The sequence below is a fragment of the Lates calcarifer genome, linkage group LG15, assembly GCF_001640805.2.
Source record: "Lates calcarifer isolate ASB-BC8 linkage group LG15, TLL_Latcal_v3, whole genome shotgun sequence".
Lineage (NCBI taxonomy): Eukaryota > Metazoa > Chordata > Actinopteri > Centropomidae > Lates > Lates calcarifer.
This window is the reverse complement of record NC_066847.1, coordinates 13,376,613-13,398,497: the sequence shown is the minus strand read 5'-3', so window position 1 is coordinate 13,398,497 and position 21,885 is coordinate 13,376,613. Positions and strand designations below refer to the sequence as shown.

General features: G+C 41.0%; 1 protein-coding gene across 1 annotated transcript; it reads right to left on the bottom strand.

Moving 5' to 3' along the window:
• Window positions 1–518: 518 nt before the first annotated feature.
• LOC108886107 (sodium- and chloride-dependent transporter XTRP3A) lies at window positions 519–13,762 on the bottom strand. The gene is made up of 11 exons (XM_018680764.2): window positions 13,455–13,762; window positions 10,074–10,214; window positions 9,503–9,594; window positions 9,141–9,368; window positions 8,648–8,758; window positions 7,974–8,215; window positions 7,096–7,258; window positions 5,081–5,282; window positions 4,227–4,386; window positions 3,910–4,075; window positions 519–1,963 (listed from the first exon to the last, which is right to left on the bottom strand). Exons 1-11 carry the CDS (start codon window positions 13,576–13,578, stop codon window positions 1,793–1,795), a joined length of 1,800 nt encoding a protein of 599 aa, XP_018536280.1. The 5' UTR covers window positions 13,579–13,762; the 3' UTR covers window positions 519–1,792.
• Window positions 13,763–21,885: the final 8,123 nt, after the last annotated feature.

Sequence of the window (21,885 nt, the reverse complement as noted above, 5' to 3'; positions counted from 1 at the left end):
TGTAATGTCATACACCTCTCCAGTCTTCCTCTCAGGAGGGTGGGGGGTCCTGTCTCTGACTTCCTGAAGACTTTGGTTAGATGCTCTGACAGTCCAGCTGAGTAAAGGGGTCCACTGGCATCCTGGTCTTAAATCAGGGTGGGCCTCCCATCATCCCCTACCTGTACCAGTTGGCCTGGAGTTCCCCTGGACCCAGTTGACCTCCCTCTCTGTTCTCGCCACTCGTCTTTGATGCTGTTTAAACTATTGGTGGGTCTCTGTCCTCTGTGGTCTGTGTTCAGGTGTTGGGGAACAGCAGCTTACATCCTCTTCCTGCTCGGAGCCTGATGTGGAGGTTGATGTTACTGATGTGTTGCATCTAGCTGATGATACCGGGCATGACAGTGTGGATGTCAGACAGGACAGAGGTATTAACTTCTCCACCCATACACTACCACCTGTTACCATGTAACTGAAGCTCCATACTTTGATTGTGTGATAACTAAACCATGACACACGCACAGACCACAGGTCCAACATGAACACGTACATCAACATTTTTCTTTAATAAAAAATTGACCACCATCAAGATAAAGACAGAACATACAGATGGATAAAGATATGAAGAATTAATTGTTTTATGTTGATGACACAGTTGATTTGATTTTAATTGACATCAAACTTAACTTTAATGACAGTTCATTGTTGATGGGAGTTAAAAACATTTAATTCAGCTAACAGCACAAAAAGCAAAAGTCACATATTTATTGAGTTTTCTAATCATTTGATGATTGGATGACACACATATCTACAATATGTACACAGTTTACATGTCTGATGGTGTATGAAGCAAATATTTAAAGGTAGTACATTTATATTTGGCACAGTAGCTCCACTACTGGTTCATACAAGTGACTTGATGTGCTCTTTGTTTAACTCTCTTATAGAGAGAAGATGATAGCAGACACCAGCCCTTTATAAACAGATAGAAAACTAGTTATCAAAAAAATACTTTAAATGTAGGAAACACAGGTAATTTGTACAACCTTCTTACAAAGAGAACACATATAAATCTGCTTACCAGACATCTCAATGTAAGCTATTATTAAATGACTGGACTAGATTTTCTATTACAGTGAAAACAACTATGTTATGTGATATGTTTTGCTGTTTCCAGCACTGACAAGTGTCATTTTTGGTACTAGTCGTGTAAACTGCCCCTTCTCTCATTTTTTTAAGGCTAAAAATAAAACAACATGACTTAAGACATTGCCATGTGTATAAGATATGAACAAATAACTAACATACTCAAACACTACATCTTATAACTCATTGAGTAATCTACATATCTACATACATTCATCATATTATGACCATTTAGTAAACTAGTGTCAGATAAAACACTGAATTACAGCTATATCTGCTGTAAATGTTTGGCAATTAAACAAACATTATCTACACTAATGACATGTTCCACAGTTAAACTGTGAAACCACCAGGTCTTCCTGCTCTGTGAATGTGATGAATCTTTTTCAGTGTACAGAGTACTGATTGGAAACTGACATGGAAGTCTGACTTTAATACTGAGAGAAATGATCCAATAATACATTCACCAGAGGATTGTTCCCCACAGTAAAAAAGGTCATTTTACAGGGAGAACAGCTGAAAATTCTTTAAATAATGTGAAATTAGGTGAAAGTGAAGAAATAAATGGGAAGAAAACACCAATGACGGCTGATCATGTTTCTACTACCTCCATGTAATAGGAGATGTAGTGTTACTGTATTCAGATCTGTCTGTCATTGTCTAGACACTAAGCAGATATTGTGCTCACAGTACGCTGCCTCTTGTGATGGCCCCCATGTTTCCTCTTCCTGCAGTAGACATACAGGGCTGTGAGGGGAACACAGCTCACTGACGACGCCAGCAGCAGCCCGATGAACACTTGACCAAAGACAGGATACTCCGTCACCACCGACTTACCCTGAGACAACAACAGGCACAGTTAACACCTGTATTCACATGTTCACCTAACTAGCATTTTGCCACAAAAAATGTGTTTGTGTCAAATGTGACCTATGTTATATATTTTATAGTCGTATTTTTACATCATCCCAAATGTTTCCAGTAATTTTCAAACTTTGAGGAATCTGTCATTTTAATCAAACTAACAGTCTGTTTCATTTGGTCACCTGTCAATTATGTCACATTCCCTCTGTGCATGTGTCAGTGTTGTGGTCTCATTTTTACATTGGACATTTTTAACTACATAATTTAACTGGATAAGGGATTTTAGTCATCAGTCATCTGCAGCTCAGCTCCACCGAACAGTGTCAGAGAAACTCTGATTTTTAAACTGCTTCACTCAGGTTTTACTGAGTTCACCTGGTCAGGTTGTTTTGGAGAGGAAGAGACCTCTGAGGGAATCATGCCACACTACCTTGTGATGTCACCAAACTGAGTAGAGAATCTATTGGAAGAAAATTACATACTGTGCATTTAAAACCTGCCCTGTTATCACAAACACATCTGCAGAGTCATTTTCATGGTTTGCTTGAAGACATGAAAATTCTACTTTGTTATTTCATTTTCTTGAACTTCTACTGTTTCTGCAGCTTTAGGTCTGGTTAAATCTGGGGGATGTAAAATACTTATTTTTTCCTGGTCATGGAATCAACCATCCACCCTGACCTTTTCCTTCAGAGGTTCTGTAGCACCACAACAATGTCAGAGCTCCACTTTGCTTCAAGGAGAAGAGAGTCATATTTATTCAACCTGGAAGTTGTTTTCTCATAAATGTTATATCCTGCAGGTCCTAAAAACCTGAAAAAGCAGCAGCTGATCTTTTTCTGATGAGGACAACTTCCTGTGTGCAGCTGAAGTAGTCACACAAAGATACAGTGCAGATACATTTAAAATAATTTGAAATGATCCCTAAACATAGGCCAGCTGTCTTTTTGTCATAGTTGATGTAGTCTTTTGAATCAGTGTTAATTTTGCCTTGATTGTCGCCTTAAAGTTTCCTCAGGTGCAACAAAAGCAGTTAGTGCCATTTTACTCTTCATTATTAAGTGCAGCATTTGTCTTTGTTTACCTGAGGTTGGCTGTTGTGTAACATTACGACTGACCCAATGCTCTTTGTACCCTTTCAGCTCTTTAAGTTGCTAGAAACTCTGTTAACTGAGCTTTGTGTGTGAGTTATTTCTGACCTCAGCCTCTTAAAGTCCCGGTCAACTGGTTTCATCTCTTCATATTGTTACTCAGCTGATGGTCACATGCTGTCTCTGGACACTTTGATGCCTCAGGCCAGACACCCACTGCTGGGGACTGATCTTTGTTTCTATAATATTCATTCAGCTTCACTCAAAACTTCCCATCTGTGCCATCAGTATTATCTGTCAATTAGCAACTTTACATTCACACTTGTTTGTATTCATCCTGGCTTTAATCATGTTCAGGATAAGATATGGAATAAGAAACCTGGTTACTCATATCTGTGGATGATATTAATACTATCCAGGTTTTCTATCCAGATCTCTGTCATGTCTGTGCTGAACTGCAAGCATGATTCATTTGTGGATTTCATATCCATGTTTTATGATCCAGTATGTTTTAATTTTATTTTTTCATACTTAATACAGCTCACAGTGCACACTACATTAAAATGAGTGTAGCAATTAAGGCATGTTTAACAGCTCAAGAGCTCTGCATCAGGAAAATGTAGTAATAGAGAGTGTCTGTCTGTTGTGGTGGACAGACTCTGCTCCGCCTCAGCAGTAACAAAATATTGATGTTTACAACCAACTGCAGTACTGTAGAGGTGTGGGAGGAGGAGACAAAGCAGAGTGAGTTGGCTCAAAATAACTCCATCTGTACCAGCTTTGAGACTGAAAAACATCAGTGATAGAGATGAAAAAAGCCAAAGCTCACCAGCTCCTTGTTCCATGCTTGGTATGTGGGTGTTCCTCCCTTGATGTAGTTGATGATGTAGAAGATGAAGAGAGCAATGAGGAGAAGGGGACTGGTGAATGTCCACATGATCTTCCAATACCAGTTGGGACGATGACCAAGCATGTCTTCTATGTCTTTTTCAAACCTAAAATGAGCAGATGTATTAAAATCCAGTGTTATTCTATTAAGTTTAGAAGAGCACTGCTGATTACTTTATACATATGTGACACAAGCCACTAGTTGAGCCAAAACAAAAGTTGAACTGAAGCCACTGCACCACACACAAATACACAAACCTTTTAATTCCATAGATGTAACTGACAGTGATGACCTCGATGAGTACGATGAAGAGCAGGGAGAAAGTGGCTCCATAATCATTGAACATGGTAAACCAGTAACTCCCTGATGTGGTGGTGAAGCCCAGGCCGAGTAGGAGACAGAACAAACACACTAAACCTGCAAGCAAAACAGAGCCCTCAGCCACTGACACACATCTGTGTGCTGCAAATGTTTTATTTAGTTTTTGTAGTGGGGATAATTTTACACGTATCTGTGTTCTGGAGGCATGTAAAGTATACTGTATCCATCTGAACCCTGCTGTCTAAACATCACTCATAACAAACCCTCACCTTTCAACAAATGCCAGTAAAACTCATGAGTTCACACAGTTTAGTGTCTCACTACACAAGTTTAAGTCCCAGTTCTCAGTCAGTTCAACCTTTCACCTCCATCCTCTGATTGGCCACGGTAATGTGGGACAAAGTACTTCTTAACATCTGATTGGCTGACATAAACTCAGTGGTGGCAGATAATTAGTCTGTTCTGCCAACAGGAATAGTTCATACCTCCAGAAATAAATTCAAACACCTGTGTGTAAACCCAGGACAAAAACACAGAACCTCTTTATGGATTTTGCATTTTGTGAACAATTTATCAAAAATCAACAGGCAAATGGTGGTGATTTCCTCTGACTCAAGTATGTTGGCAAAAATGCTATTTCCCAAAATGTCAGGACTTGGGGAACTAGACTCCTGGGGACTGCAGAGTCATTGCACATTTTATCCCGTGGTCATGTGCCACATATATGAAGCACAAGCACAGGCTGATGTTCACAAGGATGGTGTTGGCAACATTTTCATCAGCCTCTTACCATTGAACAACTCGCTGCTCATGCGGGAGATGACCTTGAAGTCTCGTAGTGGGGTGATGATGGCAGTGACATTGCCCAGCATACTGCCCATTCCCAGCAGCAGCAGCATGATGAAATACAGCACTGACCACAGCTGAGACAGTGGCATGTTTTTAATAGCCTCACTGTACACTATGAAGGCCAGACCTGTCCCCTCTACTGCCTGAAACAAACGACAGAAAGAGAGTTCATGACTGGAATGGACACTGAACTGAGCTGTGACCCAGAGAACAGACACAAATTTGCTGCATTCATATGACCATTAACTGATAGAATTTTTCTATAGGGCTAAGAAAACCACTTTGGGGTAATGGCATCCTGTACTGTGTGTACAGTGTGAATGGTTTCCTTTATGTCAGGACAGTTTGGTTAAAGGTTGTGTTACTTATGGTGATGTGCTGGAGATGTGTTCACACAAACTGTAATAATTAACAAAACAGCAGTCAGTACAAAGCTTGGTCACAAATTCAGTACTATTTTACATATATATTACTGACCTATGCAGGCACTGTCTGCTGTCACTAATACAGACACTGACAGTTCTGGTAATCAGACAAAGATGTCCTGTCTATCTCACTCTTCACCACATTAACTGAGTCACTAATGGCAGAAGCTGGACAAATCTCAAAGAGTAAAATTATCTATAAAATTACCAGACAATTCTTGTTCTGTGTTTATGCAGATGATGTGCTACTATTCACACAGGACCCACACTCATATGGGAGTCATTTTTACAACTATAATCTCACAGTGTTTGGTTAATATATTGTGTTTGGATACAGGGATGTGTCAGTATCTTCCCTCACTAACCTCCACATAGGCAGTATTAAATACGGACATACAACCAACATATCCCCCAAACAGTCAGAGTTTCAATCCACACAACCCCAGAAGATGAACCAAACTGCTGCAGGAACTGACCTCATTCTATAACTGGCAGGAGACCACAAAACACAAAATAAACTACCTGTTTTCAGTAATTTCCATCATCAACTCAGGCTTTACATTATATTATTGGGAAAATTAAACATTTTTAATTAAACTTTTGGTGCTGCATTTTGGCAGATACAGAATGTATGACCATTAGCCCCACCATTAAGAGAAACCACAGTATTCAAAACGTCACCAGAGCAGGAACTTCAGCAGCACGTCAAACTCCAACCTTCAAATATACACCCTCCATCCACACAAGTATCTAAAACAGTTTGTAGGTCTTCATGGACAAAAAAACATCAGTTCCTATCCAGTTCCAAGACCTCATCATTAGTACCAGTTGTAACATTTGAAATAAAAACTATAATAAAACCGCAACGACCAGTGGCACCAACCTACAGATATGATAGTATAAGGCAGAACAACAACAATAAGTGCTCATCTGTCCACCAAACAAACAGGGCTGCTCCAACCTCTTATTTGTGTTAGTTGTAGAGCCACTGGCCCAAACCAACAGACAAATCTGCCTGAGCCAGTCTTACTACTTTACCTCTCATTTAATTAATGCCAGATGAAGGAGGTGCCCTGGTGGCCTGGCACTGACTAAAAACTATAATACCCTGAGATCAAGTGGGGGCATTACATCTCTTAAAATGTCTGCATTAAAAGAATGTCAAAATACCTGCACCACCTCTCATTGTTCTTTTTTTGCAGATTACTGTAAAATGTTATGGCTAGTGGTTTGATGGCAATGACAAATGCAGATTGTAAGAACCTCATTTTGTCCTGTCTATTTTATCTCAGTATTTCCAAATGTATTTTTAACTCTCCTTTAAATCACAACTAACCAATCAGCTTTGACTGCTGCTCCTGAACTTTCTCCAGTAATAATGTGGTACTTAATTATTGTTTGTTGGACTGTTCATATGTATCTCTTTTCAAAATGCAGTGAAGCTACTGTATTCTCATAATGTTAATAAGTGTAAATATTGGTGCTTTAAGTGTATACCGCTGTGAGATGAGTAGAATGATGTGGAACATACAGTGTCTAGTTCACTCTCCAGGTCACAGTTTTCCAGTCTGGTGTTGAGTTCAGCAAACTGCTCAGGGTATGTTGCGTTCAGCTTCTCAATCCAGTCATACACAGTGTCTACAGTGATGCTGTCCTCTGCTAGATTAAAAGCATTCAGCAGTAGTAGTCGTGTTCTGGAACAGGAAAATAAGACTGTTACATGGAAAGTATTGTACCTTAAACCTGACCTTCACTACTCACTCAGTATAGTTCAGAGCCACATCAGTGAGTGCAGGTTAAACCCACGTCAGCTAACAATTATTCACCACCCAGGGGTATGACCAACAATGAAGTTAATGGCCTGTCAAAAATTAAACTAAACTAAATCTGTTCACAATGATCCCAATGCAGGCCAGCCCCCCTTGGTTTAAATCCCTGGACTCTATCTCTAATCTCTATTCTAAAAAAAAACAACAACCCCAGAATCAAACTATCCACCCCTCAAAAACCCAGAACACTTGGAGGTTTTAAAGCCTCCAACTATCTCCATTACTTGCTTGCCAGTCAGCTACAGTATATGAGGTTTATTAAATGGATAAATCCAAATCACTCAATTGATACTGTTCCACTGACAAATCAATATTCATCAGCAATCAACTGGTAGATCTATCCATCACTCCTTACCACCAAACATGCCTGATTATTTTCCATATATTATACAGACTGCAGGACGTAGTTCACAAAATGCAGAGCTACAGGATGTTAAAAACAGGATTCACTAAATCTGAAACCTGTTCACACAGTGCTCAGTACACCCACGATGACTGAAAAGGCACACTCATGCAGATTTACAGGTGTAAAGGTGCACTCACATACACACATTAGAACAAAACACACACACACACACACCTCTCAAGGCAGTTCTCATAGTTGACGGTGGCCTTAAACCCATAGATGGCAAAGGTGACGATGCTGGCAAAGATGGAAGTTCCACTGTTGATGAGGGAGACAACGATGGCTTGACGTTCAAAGTTGTTGTTGTACTGGTTGTAGCTGGAAAAAGCTATGAGTGACCCAAAACCCAAACCCAGAGAGAAAAAGATCTGAGTGGCCGCATTGATCCATGTAGTAGGGTTGGCAAGCTGTTCCATCTAAAAGCAGACAAACAGACATGCACACATGGGCACAGATGCACACACACACACACACACACACACACACCCACACACAGCACATATAAGCACAAAACATTACAGTTTAAGACTTATGCATATAATACATTTATTTTACAGTTGTACAGAGGGCTCTTGGTTGTCACATTAGGAAAATATTAACACAATAAGGAGATAGTTCTTGAGCTGTGTGAGTCTGTAGCCTGCATAATGTATTTTATAAAACAGAAACTGCACTCAGAGGTTTATCTAACTTGTACCATGGGCACGTGCCACATTTTGAAACATTATTTACTGGCCCTCATATATTGGGGGGATATATATTAATCCCCCCCTGTGGGATTAATAAAGTTCATCTCATCTTATTTTGACATATGTGTGTATTGCCACCTCTCCACAACACAACCTTACCTTGGGTGTGAACATGTATTTGACACCATTGATGGCACCATGAAGAGTGATGCCTCGAATCAGGTAGACAAAGAGGACCACATATGGAAATGTGGCTGTGAAGTACACCACCTACAGATAGAACAGCAAAGATAAGGTCAGAGTTCAAATATGGGAGTGAATGGGTAGCAGAGAGGTGCCATGTTGGACGACTTCATCATTTCCCCACACTCCCTCTGGTCTGGCCAAAACAAAACAACACCTGCAGGCCAAACAAGTTTTTAAATGCACATTTTCAGTTCACTAGTTGGGTCTGCAGATCTATGAGATATGTTTCTAGTCTAATTCTAATATGTTATTATTGTTGTTGTTGCTATAAACATCTTGTGTAGGTTTAGTTAGTTATATACAGCACATTCCCAGTCCTCGATTTTTTAAGCGTACACCGTGTACATTTGAGGAGTACCTGTGTGCTCCCTGTATTTGTAACTTGAGTGCCTTGGGGCCCTCTTACCTTCCCAGTAGACTTTACTCCTCGGACAATGAACAGGTAAGTAATAATCCAGGCAAGTATGAGACACAGTGCCTGGCCTGTATGAATGCCTCCATTCTCCTCAATAGAAGAAGAAATGTCCAGTGTTTCCCTGTAGAAGAAGTACTGGGTAGGTGTAGCCTGTTCACACTCCTTTATAGGTCCTGTTCGGTTGGCGTTGATGGGGCATTCTGCCCAGGGCAGGACTGACTGGGATGGATATGAACACAGATCAGTATAGGTGTATTATCTTACTATCCAAAGGAGATCCAACATTTACATATAATATACATACATTATCTGCCATTGAAATAATGACAATAGTTTGTTAATTAGCAGCTCACTTGAAATGAATGAAAGAGGTACCAGAAACTCCATGCATTGATGATGTTGTAATAGAGACAGAGATACAGGGATGTCACAACACTAGCAAGACCTAAAACAAGAGGATTAAACAAAAAAAAATTACAAATGAAAAATTGTTATAAAGGACCATATTCTATATCCACCTATTAACCCATGAAACAGAGTCAGTTTATCCACCTGAGTCAAAGTTCAGATAGATAAACTATATGAAACCATATTTATTAAAAAATCAAGCATTGCCAGAGTTTTGAAAAGTAATGCTTCACATGGTGAACTGGCTATTACTCAGTGACCAGCTGCAGTAATGACATCAAGCACAGGCAGAGAGCACCAGAGGAATTAGCATTTCACTGACAGCACAGTATAAAGTGGTAACATAAAGTGTCCCCCACACAGAGCTGCTGCAGCAATCACACACCATTCAGCAGCATGTTCATTCAACCTGTTGTTCTCTTCTCTTCCACCAGAAAGACAAAGGTGGTCCCTCATCTCTGAGGAGTCCTAAAGCTGTATCCATGCACGGTGTCACTTAGTTCAGTCAGAACTTACCCATTCCCCCCAGGTAAGGGCTGATGGCAGTCCATGCCCCGATGCTACCAAGACGCATCTTCTGACCAATGGCAAGCTCCAAGTAGAATAAGGGCACGCCCTCCAAAAACAGCATGAGGAGATAAGGAATCAAGAACCCCCCTGAAGATGGACAGATAGCTGTACTTAGCCAGCCCAGAAAAAACCAACAAAACCAATAACAAGTCTAGACATTCACTTTTCCTACAGGAAATAGGAGGCAAAGAATGTGTTTCTCTCAAAGAGCATAAGAGTATAGCATAGATTTGACACAATGATTCTGAGTACATAGTGCACACTTACACACGAGCACACAGTTGATTTGGTATAACTGTGTAATCAGTCCAGTATCTCTGCAATAAACCTATATGAGGCTTATCATCACAAAAATAGTTTCTAACATTTAAAACATCTCTTAGTATAATGCAGTCAGTCTGACAGCTATACAAACTATGACCAAAAAATGAACCAACATGTCTCAGACACAGTTTCAGCGACTAATAATCATACAAACATGTAGAGCTTTGAGTGCAGAGCTATTCCAATGGACTAATCAATTGTACAGGTGTACCTAATAAAATGGTAACTTAGTGTATATATTTATGTGTGACCTAAAATACATTCTGTAGATGTGGTCCAAAGTCTGTCACATGCACTGATTTACACAGAGAAACACTGTGTCTCCTTAATATTGACCTGTATGTTCACACTACAGAGATCCTTCATTAAACTACAGCACAGACAGATATTACTGAACACAGTCTTTACTCACATCTCACATGTTAACCAAAGATAATACTGGTGAATTCTGGAAACTACAGAACTGATAAAACAAAAATGATTAACATTTGATCAATACTGATCACTTGTTTTAGAAGAAATATGAAACAGTGAAAAACCTGTATTTTGGCACTAAAATAAAACTGGGCAGTATTGAGTTGCAGGAGCAATACAAAGAATGATCCATTTAGTGTGAAAAATTAGCAATTTTCTGTTTTATTATTTTTATTTTTATCCTTTTCTTAAAATGCTAAAACTGGAAACATTAGGATTTAAAACAGGAACTGTCTGATCAAAGAACAAGTCAACAGTATGAATCTGAGAAAAAATATTGATTTATGTTACCCAGACATATATTAGAGATAAACACACTGACTGAACTACTGTCAGCTGAGGTCATGCTTCATTATGGCTACAGTTTAAGATTAAAATTACTCACTATATGGAAACTTTCAATGAATCACCTCCAATTCTTCCACTTAAATGCCCTTAGCCTCAGTGAACAGCATGCCAGGTCTACAGACAGGATACAGTTCAGCCTACAGTTCATGGGTAATAACATCTCTAATAATAAGTGCGCTCTCTCTTTGGACCTATAAAAACAGTGTTAGGCCACTGCTGGGTTTCTTCAGTTTATTAGGATATCCACACAGCTACCTGCTCTTTATAATTAAAAGCTTTTAATTGGAAACCTTGGAAAGATTTGTAGACATACTGTTAGTGAAATTTGAAAACCTCAGTAATAATTAGTTTGACCTTCATCAATGTGAAGCTATGGTCCACTGTTAAAGCTCATGGCAGAGATCAGAACTGCTGAATATTATGGTACTGTTCACTGGCTTTTGGAATTAATGGACCAAGGTAATGTTCATTTAGTTGTCCCATCCAACCCTGAAAGCAGGCTGTCCCATGTCTCCTCTGGTTTCCTGCTGGATGTTACACATCCAGGACAGTAATTACAGTAGATGTGTGCTCATTGTTCAGTGATCCGTGCACAGGACCAATAAAGGCACAATTCTCCCATCTCTCCACATTATGTCTACTCTGGACACCTGTTTGTTCAATCTGCCCATGCCTTTACTTTATAGGACAAACACTGTAGATAACTGTAACAAAGTAACGCCTCGTTCTTACTGACACAGAAATCTTTTTACATAGTAACAAGGTTTTTGTAACCAACAAGTAAAGAACATGCGCTGTTTATCAGCTCCACCTGTGTTTACACACAGTACATGTGTAGTGTAACTGTACTGAGCAGAACTCAATCATCATACTTTAAACCTTTAGTTCTTTTGTTGGGTAAAAAGTAACACAAAAAGTTCTAAGTGTGAATTGGAACAAATTTCACTTTAAAGGAACAAAACCACATTTTAAAAGAACCTGGTATCATCACCTCTCCGCTGCAAATAATAACACGTTTTTGTGGTGAACAGGTGTTATATAGTCATCTCTGTTGAGAATTATCCAAACTTTGAACTGAAGGAGTGAACCTGTTTGACTAGATTTAAACACATTATAATACTCTAATCAGAGCTGTGGTTTACTTGGAAGAAGACAGTCCAAATTTAAACCTCTTACTTGAAAATTCTTACATAACACCCATCTTTGAATAATGTATTTGTGTAACATGTTTCCAGAATCACAGCACATTCATTTCCCAATGATCTTCTTTGTAATCTGAATTGAGGATCCTGCACCTGGGCTAATACCACAGTATTATTAGACCTTTACTGTAATACACTGACATTTTCATTATAGTACAACCAAATGGGTTTTCTCAGTTGACTCCTCTCTGACACAGATTAAGAGCTGGACTGACTCAGTCAGACAGTGTGAAATTCTGATGGAAGAACACTAAGACTTCCTGTTTAGTTGTAGTGTGTTGTTTCTGGTACTCCAGCAGCAGCTCCAGTGTAAAGTGTGCAGACAGGCTCCACGCTGTATTAATCGGTAACAATTCATAACTCATCGGTTCTCCTTTTGTTTATGACCCCGCTAAGTTTATTGCTCGTTTCAACTTCGAGTCAACTGACTGTTTAACAATAACTCCTTCAGTCTGATAAGGACTCGTTTGGACATTTACCACCAGAAACAGCCCACCTGCATGACTCAGATTATTGGTAAGGAGTCAGGAAACCGGTGGAGAATGTGTTCCGCTGTCTGAGAATCACTCTTTATTTATTCAGTCATTTATCATCGTAGAGATGGATGAGGGTAGAATTATTCCTCCGGCTCAGTCTGACTGAGAGGTTTAAACATGGCTATTGAACATTATTAACACTGACTGAACGTAAGCTGCGATGCGGTAACAAAATAAATGTGGAGAATATAGAGAAACAGAAGAAGAGCCGTTATTCAGGTCCAAGTGTGTCACATCAGGATCTCTTTAAGCTCTCTCTCACACACACACACACACACACACACACACACAGAGAGAGAGAGAGAGAGAGAGAGAGAGAGAGAGAGAGAGAGAGAGAGAGAGAGAGAGAGAGTAATGATCAGCTCGCGTCTCAGACCCGCTGTCTTTATTAAACATCAATTTGTCTTTATGTAACGGTCTCCGGTGTGGAATCAGTCACTTACCTCCACCGTGCATTTGACAGAGGTACGGGAACCGCCACACGTTCCCCAGTCCCACCGCATATGACACACATGCCAGCACAAACTGCACGGGGCTGTCCCATTTGGGTCTCGCATCTTTCTCCATGTCTGCGTCCTGTGAACGGGTCCAGGTTTGAGCCCAGCAACTGAACCTAGGTCAATGAAGCGGTGAAGGAGCGGATCAGCGCGCGGTGTGCAGGAGGCTGTGTCAGCGCGCGTGCTGCCAGCCTTTATAAGCCCACTGTGATTGTAATGTGGTCTCTCTCAGGAGGAGGGTCCTCTCGCAGGAGAATGATCATGTTTGTGTAATTAAACAACTACATCTCCCATCAGCCTTTGACTGCAGGTGGCAGCCCAGGCTTCTTGGGATATGTAGTCCTTACATGTAAAACAGTTGTAGCGAAATCTGTTAGAATGAAGATGAATTAAAATCACTATCGGCTGCAGGAGCCTTCACATCCTCTGCATTTATCACAGGCCGCGGGGGAGCTGTATTTATAGAGCGAATGTCTCAGTCTCCTCATTTCACATGTATATGTGTAGAATTTTTTATTTCTGTTAGTAAAAATGAACTGCGCTTAGAGACGCGGCGGAGGCGGCTGTCAGTCAAAGTCACCGCGAGGTGGGCGGGACATGGAAGATAATCCAGGTAAATGTTTGATTGTCTTCTGTGGAAAGTCCGCGTCTCCCCCTGTCTACACCTGAACCTGACCCGACAGAAACAGACTGTTTTCATTAACTAACCCACTTCTCTGCAGCTTTGATGCTGAGCTTCAGGTTTTAGATGCTGACTGAAGCTTTTTACAGGTAACAGACATAAGCTCCATTGTTTTTATTGTGCTCTGAGATACTGGTTATGTAACTTACACACAGTCTTAAATCATATGATAAATTCATGATTTAAATTGATTTAAATTGCATTAATATAACCACAGTGGATCCTCCATTAGTTGCCCACTAATACTTTGAACTGATAAGAAGACAAGTTAATGTTTACAGTGACTGTGCCTCCATAGTGGGAACCTGTGCCTCTTACTGAAGCTCATTAACTTATTAGTTAAACACATGTAAAGGCTCAAATAGTGGGGTGTGTGGGTAATCTTTACCAGGAGTATTGTCTGAAAGCATTAGAGTCAGTTGATACTGTAGGTGGGATCTATGGTGTCTCTGAGGAAAATGGAGGAGCTGATGACACTGCTCCTATGAAATATTACTCATTATTCACAACAGTCTAGTTTGTTTCCTTTTTGTGTGGCAGCCTTTCCATTTCCACTGTTTCAGTTCAACAACAGTTCACAACATCCATTATCTCAAGGCACTTCACAGAGTGTCACCCCCTTATCACAAGTGTCATTGTTTTACAGTATTGTAATTACAGGCTCCATTAACATGTCAAACTTTGCTAGTTAATAATTAATTAATTGGTTCATTCTTCTTGATGACACTTTCAAGTCAAAGTGTGAGGCTCTGGCAGCTGTCTTCAGAGATAAACAACAGGTTGAATATAAACCAGGATCTGATGAATAATGTGCGTGACTTCCTGTCTGGGAGCCTTTTCTCTGCCTACAAACACCCTGAACCCCTACACCACAACTAACTAAATAATCCACCTCCATCTGTGGACATGATCCTATCCCAGCTATCAGTTTAATAGAAACAAGACACCTGACGTCCCTCTCTGTCCGTCAGCCACAGGCACGCTCTGATATTTTATGTGAAAAAGAAAGAAGAAAAAAAGATGGTGAGACTGTACACGCAGATATCGACACAGTGCACTCTATCAACATATTTCTGTCCAACCAGAGAAGACAGGTCTCTGGACCAGTGTAATTATCAAATCAAGGAAGGCCTGTCCCAATACCTACACCTGTGGTATTTGCAGGTGGCTGAGTGTCCATTTGTGACATGTTTCTGGTCAGTGTTCCCATTAAGACTGTGAGCATGTGGAAGTTTATCAGAGCTGGCTGGAATGCACTGGATTTATAAGAATGTCCCTTCACTCCTGCAGATACAAACACTATCAGCTCAGCTCAAGTCATTTGTTAGAACAATCTAGTCAGATCGATGACAGCATTACAGCTCTAATCAGATGACAACCACAGACTGAGCTGGGAGGAGGAATAAAATTAAATCAAGTTATCTAGAAGCACATGGTTCTACTACAGGGCCTATGTAAAAGATAAGATAAGATAATCCTTTATATGTCCCACAACGGGGAAATTTACAGAGACATAACATGATATTACTCTGAATGGTTTCTGTTAGATGGCATTTTAAAGCATGGGACAGATTTCTTATTAGAAAAGTCACAAACATGTTAACAGTGAACATTTCAGTAAAATATTTACAGACAACATGTGTGTTTTCCACCAGGATATCTGATCTCTCCACCTCCACCAGTCGTGTGCTTTGTACAGCTGCCATCCACGAACCACTTCTGTTGGCTCTGCTGCATCAATAAATGTTGCACTTCTGTCAGGACTGACCTCCTGCAGCAGAGCTGAAGTCTCTGACTGATAGTGCTCTGCTGTTTGACCAGCAGGTGGTGGAGGGGACACCAAATGTTCCAAGTCATGTTCAACAATTTGTGCTACATCCTCCTCAAAGAGCTCCAGTTAAGTTCCCAGCACAGTTTGTTCAGGTTGTTAGTGTACTGGCTCTGATCCTGCAGCAAAGAATACTGCACTGACCCCAACAGAAGATCTGCAACATCTGCAACGCTTCTTCAGGAAGTCTGCTCATGATATGATAATCAATTTTTATAACATGAAAATGATATTATTTAGTATACTATATGATAGTAATTCCCAATACTAATAGTTGTTGTTACTATAAACACATTATATCAGTAGGCAACCCACTTGTGTGACAGCATCTCCATTTCTTTCCTTCCTTCCTTCCTTCTTTCATCCATCTATTATCTAATCCTGGTCCAGCAGATTTAACTAGGCAGCGCTCAATCTAGCTGCATCCTCCAGAGGAGGTTGATTCTCATCAGGTGCCCAAACCACCTCAGCTGATCCTTTTCAATGAGTAGTGGTTCTACTCACGGAGGCTGTAGGAGGTAGAGCAGTCACCCACCAATCAGAAGATTGGTGGTTCGATTCCCAGCTCCTCCAGTCTGCATGCTGTGTGAATGTGTCTGTGAATGGGTGAATGCGGTCTGTAGTGTAAAGTGCTTTGAGTGGTCGAAAAGACTAAAAAAGTGCCATATAAGTACAGTCCATTTACTCTGAGATCCCTGCAGATGTTTGTGCTCCTTGGTATAGTGACTCATTCTTATCACTACTGTATGTTATTTATTGTGAAACTGAAATTATCTTCAGCCAACAAACTACATTGAGCTACAATTAAAGATATTTTTTAATTACGGCTTAATTAAGAATTGTTAGAATAAACACAAGTTTTTCACTCATTAAAATTAAGTTGTTCCAACTACTTTTTCCACTTGAATGAAAAGGATTTTTTTGTGTGTGTGTGTCATGTACTCAATTATAACAATATGTTAAGTTTAAATTGCTCCAATTATTGTATATATTAAAGTAATCAACACAGAGAATGATAGCAAGAGACATTTACTCCAGAAAACTAATTTTATTTATCAAAAAATGTAAATGCCCACTGTACTGACTTTCACCATTAGCTTGAGCTCCTCTCACACAAGATCAAATCCTGGACCTATTTTCTGGCTCAAAACCTGAAGCAGAACAGGGACATACTGGAAGCTTCTATCTGAGTGGTGCTGACGTACTGTGGTAAGCGTATTCCGTCACTTCCGGTTACCGGTGTTTGGTGATCATTGTTTGGTGTATACCTGTCTCAGACTAGATACTTTTTTACCGACATCACTTCTGTGACTCTATCACCAATTTAATCTGCACTTTCACATTAACAGTAGTTGCTAAATCACCAACTTTCTCCACTTTCTGTGTGGTACTTTATCGATTCACGCTATCTTCTGCTACTGATTTAGCTGAATTCTCAGTCATGGCCTCTCGCTCTCCTTCTCCCTCTCCTGCCTTCTCTTGCTCTGCGTGTCAGATGTTCAGTTACTCCTCTGCCTCGTTTAATGATAATGGTATGTGTAATAAATGTAGTCTGTTTTCTGTACTCGAGGCGAGGTTTAGTGAATTAGAGTCCCGGCTCCGCACCATGGAATCTAATTCAGCAGCTAGTGCTAAACAGCCCCCTGTAGCCAGTGCGGAGTAGCCTAGCATAGCTCCTGTTAGCCACGCCGGCGCTAATGACACCCAACTACGCCAGTCGGAGGTCACTAAAGTTAATATTGATTCGGTGTGTACATTTGCAAAGACCATGTCGGACACCGTAGTTTTCTCTGGTTCCCTGCCCAATCTGACCAGTGATGACATGTAGAGCTGCATGTCTTCACTCAACCGCTGGCTGTCGAGGCGGTGTCCAGAAAACGATGTGGGCTTTGTAGACCATTGGAAGAGTTTCTGGGGGAGACCTGGTATGGTTAGGAGACACGGTATTCATCCCACTTTTGATGGAGCATCTCTCATATCTAGAAATCTGACAGAGTTTATTAGGAAACCAAAGCCCTGACAATCCAGAGTTCAGGCCAGGAGACAGAGCTGCAGTCTTACACGCATCTCTGTGCCTCCTTTAGAGCAGTCACCCCTGCATTACCCTATAGAGACTGTGTCTGCCCCCCAACCATTTAAATTAACTTGTTATGAAGCGCCTAGCGCTGAAAAAGGGAGGACTCATGGATGCGGATACACCAGGGCGTTTATTGTCCACAGAAAACAAAGGGCCAAAAGGGCTGGGGAAGAACACAAAGAGGCCGCCAAAAGAGCGGTGGGTCTGGGTCCGTAACCGGAGCGGGGTCCGGGGAATGGCGCAGGTAGAAGGCAGATGAGGGAGGCCGGGAGGACGGGCTGGAGCTCGAGAGCCCGGACGACCAGGCAGGGACCAGGGGGAACTAGAGGAACGCCACAGGAGAGACCACGTGAGCGACCTGGAGCACAGGGAAACACAGGAGAGACAGGGCGAGGAAACAGCCAGGGACGCAAGGGAGGCACAGCGGTGTGGAAACATACTGGGGACGAGGAACGGGGGAGAAGCTGGAGGAGGAAAACAGCCTGGAACTTCTGGCAGCATCAGGGGTGCACTGCTATGAAGAACTGGTGAGGAAGGGAAAACAGAGGGCAGGTTAAATAGGGAGAGTGATGAGGGGAAAGTGGAGACAGGTGTGGAAGGCTGCGCAGGTGTGCCTGGTCGTCGCTACTCAGAGAACTCAACCTCCGGCTCCGCCTCCCAGCCTGCAGCAAACGAGAAAAGAACACAAAAACAGAAAATAATCCCTGAACCCACCCCGATGCGGCCCCAGCTGCCGCATCATGACATAACTAAACCAAAGGTCAACAAAAGAGGAGTTAGTCACAATAATCTAATAAAAATCAGCACATCCACCTCAAATGTACAGCAAAATAAAATAATTAAATGCGGATTACTCAATATCAGATCTCTCTCATCCAAAGCTGTACTAGTTAATGATTTGATATCAGATTACCATCTTGATCTATTCTGTCTGACTGAAACCTGGCTGTGTCAGGATGAGTATGTTAGCCTGAATGAATCAACCCCCCCAGTCATATTAATACTCACATTCCCCGAGACACTGGCCGTGGAGGTGGAGTCGCAGCCATTTTCAACTCCACTTTATTAATTAACCCTAAACCTAAACTCAATTATAATTCATTTGAAAGCCTTGTTCTTAGTCTGTCCCACCCAAGGTGGAAAACATTAAAGCCAGTTCTATTTGTTGTAGTGTACCGTCCTCCTGGTCCATACTCTGATTTCTTATCTGAATTTTCAGAGTTCCTGTCGAGTTTGGTACTTAAAACAGATAAAGTTATTATTGTAGGCGACTTCAATATTCATGTTGATGTCAACAATGACAGCCTTAGCTCTGCTTTTTCCTCTTTACTAGACTGTATTGGCTTCTCTCAGTGTGTAAATAAACCCACTCACTGTTTCAGTTACACTCTCGATCTTGTTTTAGCTTATGGTATTGATATTGAACATGTAACAGTCTTCCCACAGAATTCCGTTCTATCAGACCACTTCTTAATCACTTTCGACTTCATATTGCTGGATTATGTATTATCAGCAAAAAACATCCTGACTAGAAATATTTCCGATAATGCAGTAGTTAAATTCAAGGAAATGATTCCCACTAACTTAGGTCCAGTGCCTCATCTTAATTTAAGATTCTCCCTCCCAGCTTGATCATCTTGTAGACAGTGTTGCAGACTCATTACGTAACACTTTAGATTCCATCGCCCCCCTAAAAATGAAAACAATAAAGAGAAAGAGGCAAGCTCCATGGTTCAACTCCCAAACCCGTACACTGAAACAAACAGCACGTAGGCTTGAAAGAGTGTGGCATTCCACCAAACTGGAAGAATCCCACTTAGCCTGGCAGGATAGTGTCAAAAGATATAAAAAGGCCCTCTGTAATGCAAGAAGTACCTATTACTCATCATTAATAGAGGATAATAAAAACAACCCCAGGTTTCTCTTTAGCACTGTAACCAGGCTGACAGAGAGTCACAGCTCTATAGATCCTTCTTTAATGATAAAATCTCTACCGTTAGAGATAAAATTAATCACATCCTGCCTTCAGTCAGTACAGATTTATGTCATAACACAGGATCCATAGAGTCAGCTGCAACACCTAACCTTGACTCCTTTTCTCCCATCGACCTAGCCCAGCTCACATCAATTATCTCAGCATCTAAACCTTCAACCTGTCTCTTAGACCCCATCCCAACTAGGCTGCTTAAGGAAGCTCTGCCCTTAATTTGCAGTCCTGTATTAGATATGTTAAATCTGTCCTTGGTAACAGGTTATGTGCCGCAGTCGTATAAAACAGCTATAATCAAACCTCTTCTATAAAAGCCCACTCTAGATCCAGATGTATTAACCAATTACAGACCTATATCTAACCTCCCCTTTCTTTCTAAGATCCTGGAGAAAGCAGTTGCAAAACAGTTGTGCGACTTTCTACAGGATAATAGTTTATTTGAGGTTTTTCAGTCAGGATTTAGGCTGTATCACAGCACAGAGGCAGCACTTGTAAAAGTTACGAACGACCTCCTGATAGCATGAGACAACAGACTTGTTTCTGTACTTGTCTTGTTAAATCTCAGTGATACAATTGACCATCACATCCTTTTACAGAGACTGGAGCACTTTATTGGCATTAAAGGAACTGCACTAAACTGGTTTAAGTCCTATCTATCTGATAGGCTTCAGTTTGTACATGTTAACAACTACTCCTCCATACACACAAAAGTTAGACATGGAGTTCCACAAGGGTCAGTGCTTGGACCAATCCTCTTCACTCTGTATATGCTTCCCTTGGGCAATATTATCAGAAAACACTCCATAAATTATGCAGATGATACACAGCTTTATCTGTCAATGGAACCTGATGAAACCAATCATCTAGCCAAACTCCAAGCTTGTCTTAGGGACATTAAAATCTGATGACAAGCAACTTCTTACTACTAAACTCAGATAAAACTGAAATCATTATAATTGGTCCTGAACACATCAGAAATACATTTTCTAATGATGTAGTTCCACTAGACGGCATTGCCCTGGCTCCCAGCTCCACTGTAAAGAATCTGGGAGTCATCTTTGATCAGGATATGTCCTTTAACTCACACATAAAACAAACTTGTAGGACTGCCTTCTTTCTCCTGCGTAATATCACCAAAATTAGACATTTTCTGTCTCAAAAGGATGCAGAAAAACTAGTCCATGCATTTGTTCTTCTACTTCTAGGCTGGACTACTGTAATTCATTATTATCAGGCTGCCCCAACAAGTCTCTAAAGACTCTGCAGCTGATTCAAAATGCTGCAGCACGATTACAGACAGGAACTAGGAAAAGAGACCATATTTCTCCTGTGTTAGCCTCTCTACATTGGCTCCCAGTCAAATCCAGAGTAGAATTCAAAATCCTCCTCCTCACATACAAAGCCCTTAATGGTCAGGCTCCATCTTACCTTAAAGATCTCATAGTCCCCTACAATCCCACCAGGACTCTGTGCTCCCAAAATGCTGGTTTACTGGTGGTTCCCAGAGTTTCCAAGAGTAGAATGGGAGGCAGAGCCTTCAGTTATCAGGCTCCTCTACTGTGGAACCTTCTCCCAGTTTGGGTCCAGGAGGCAGACACCCTCTGTACCTTTAAGAGTAGGCTTAAAACTTTCCTCTTTGATAAAGCTTGTAGTTAGGGTTGGCTCAGGCTTGAACCATCCCTTAGTTATGCTGCTATAGGCCTAGACTGCCAGGAGATCTCCCATGATGCACAGAGCTCCTTTCTCTCTCTCTCTCTCTCTCCCTCTCTCTCCATTCAATATGGATTCATATCCCATGTT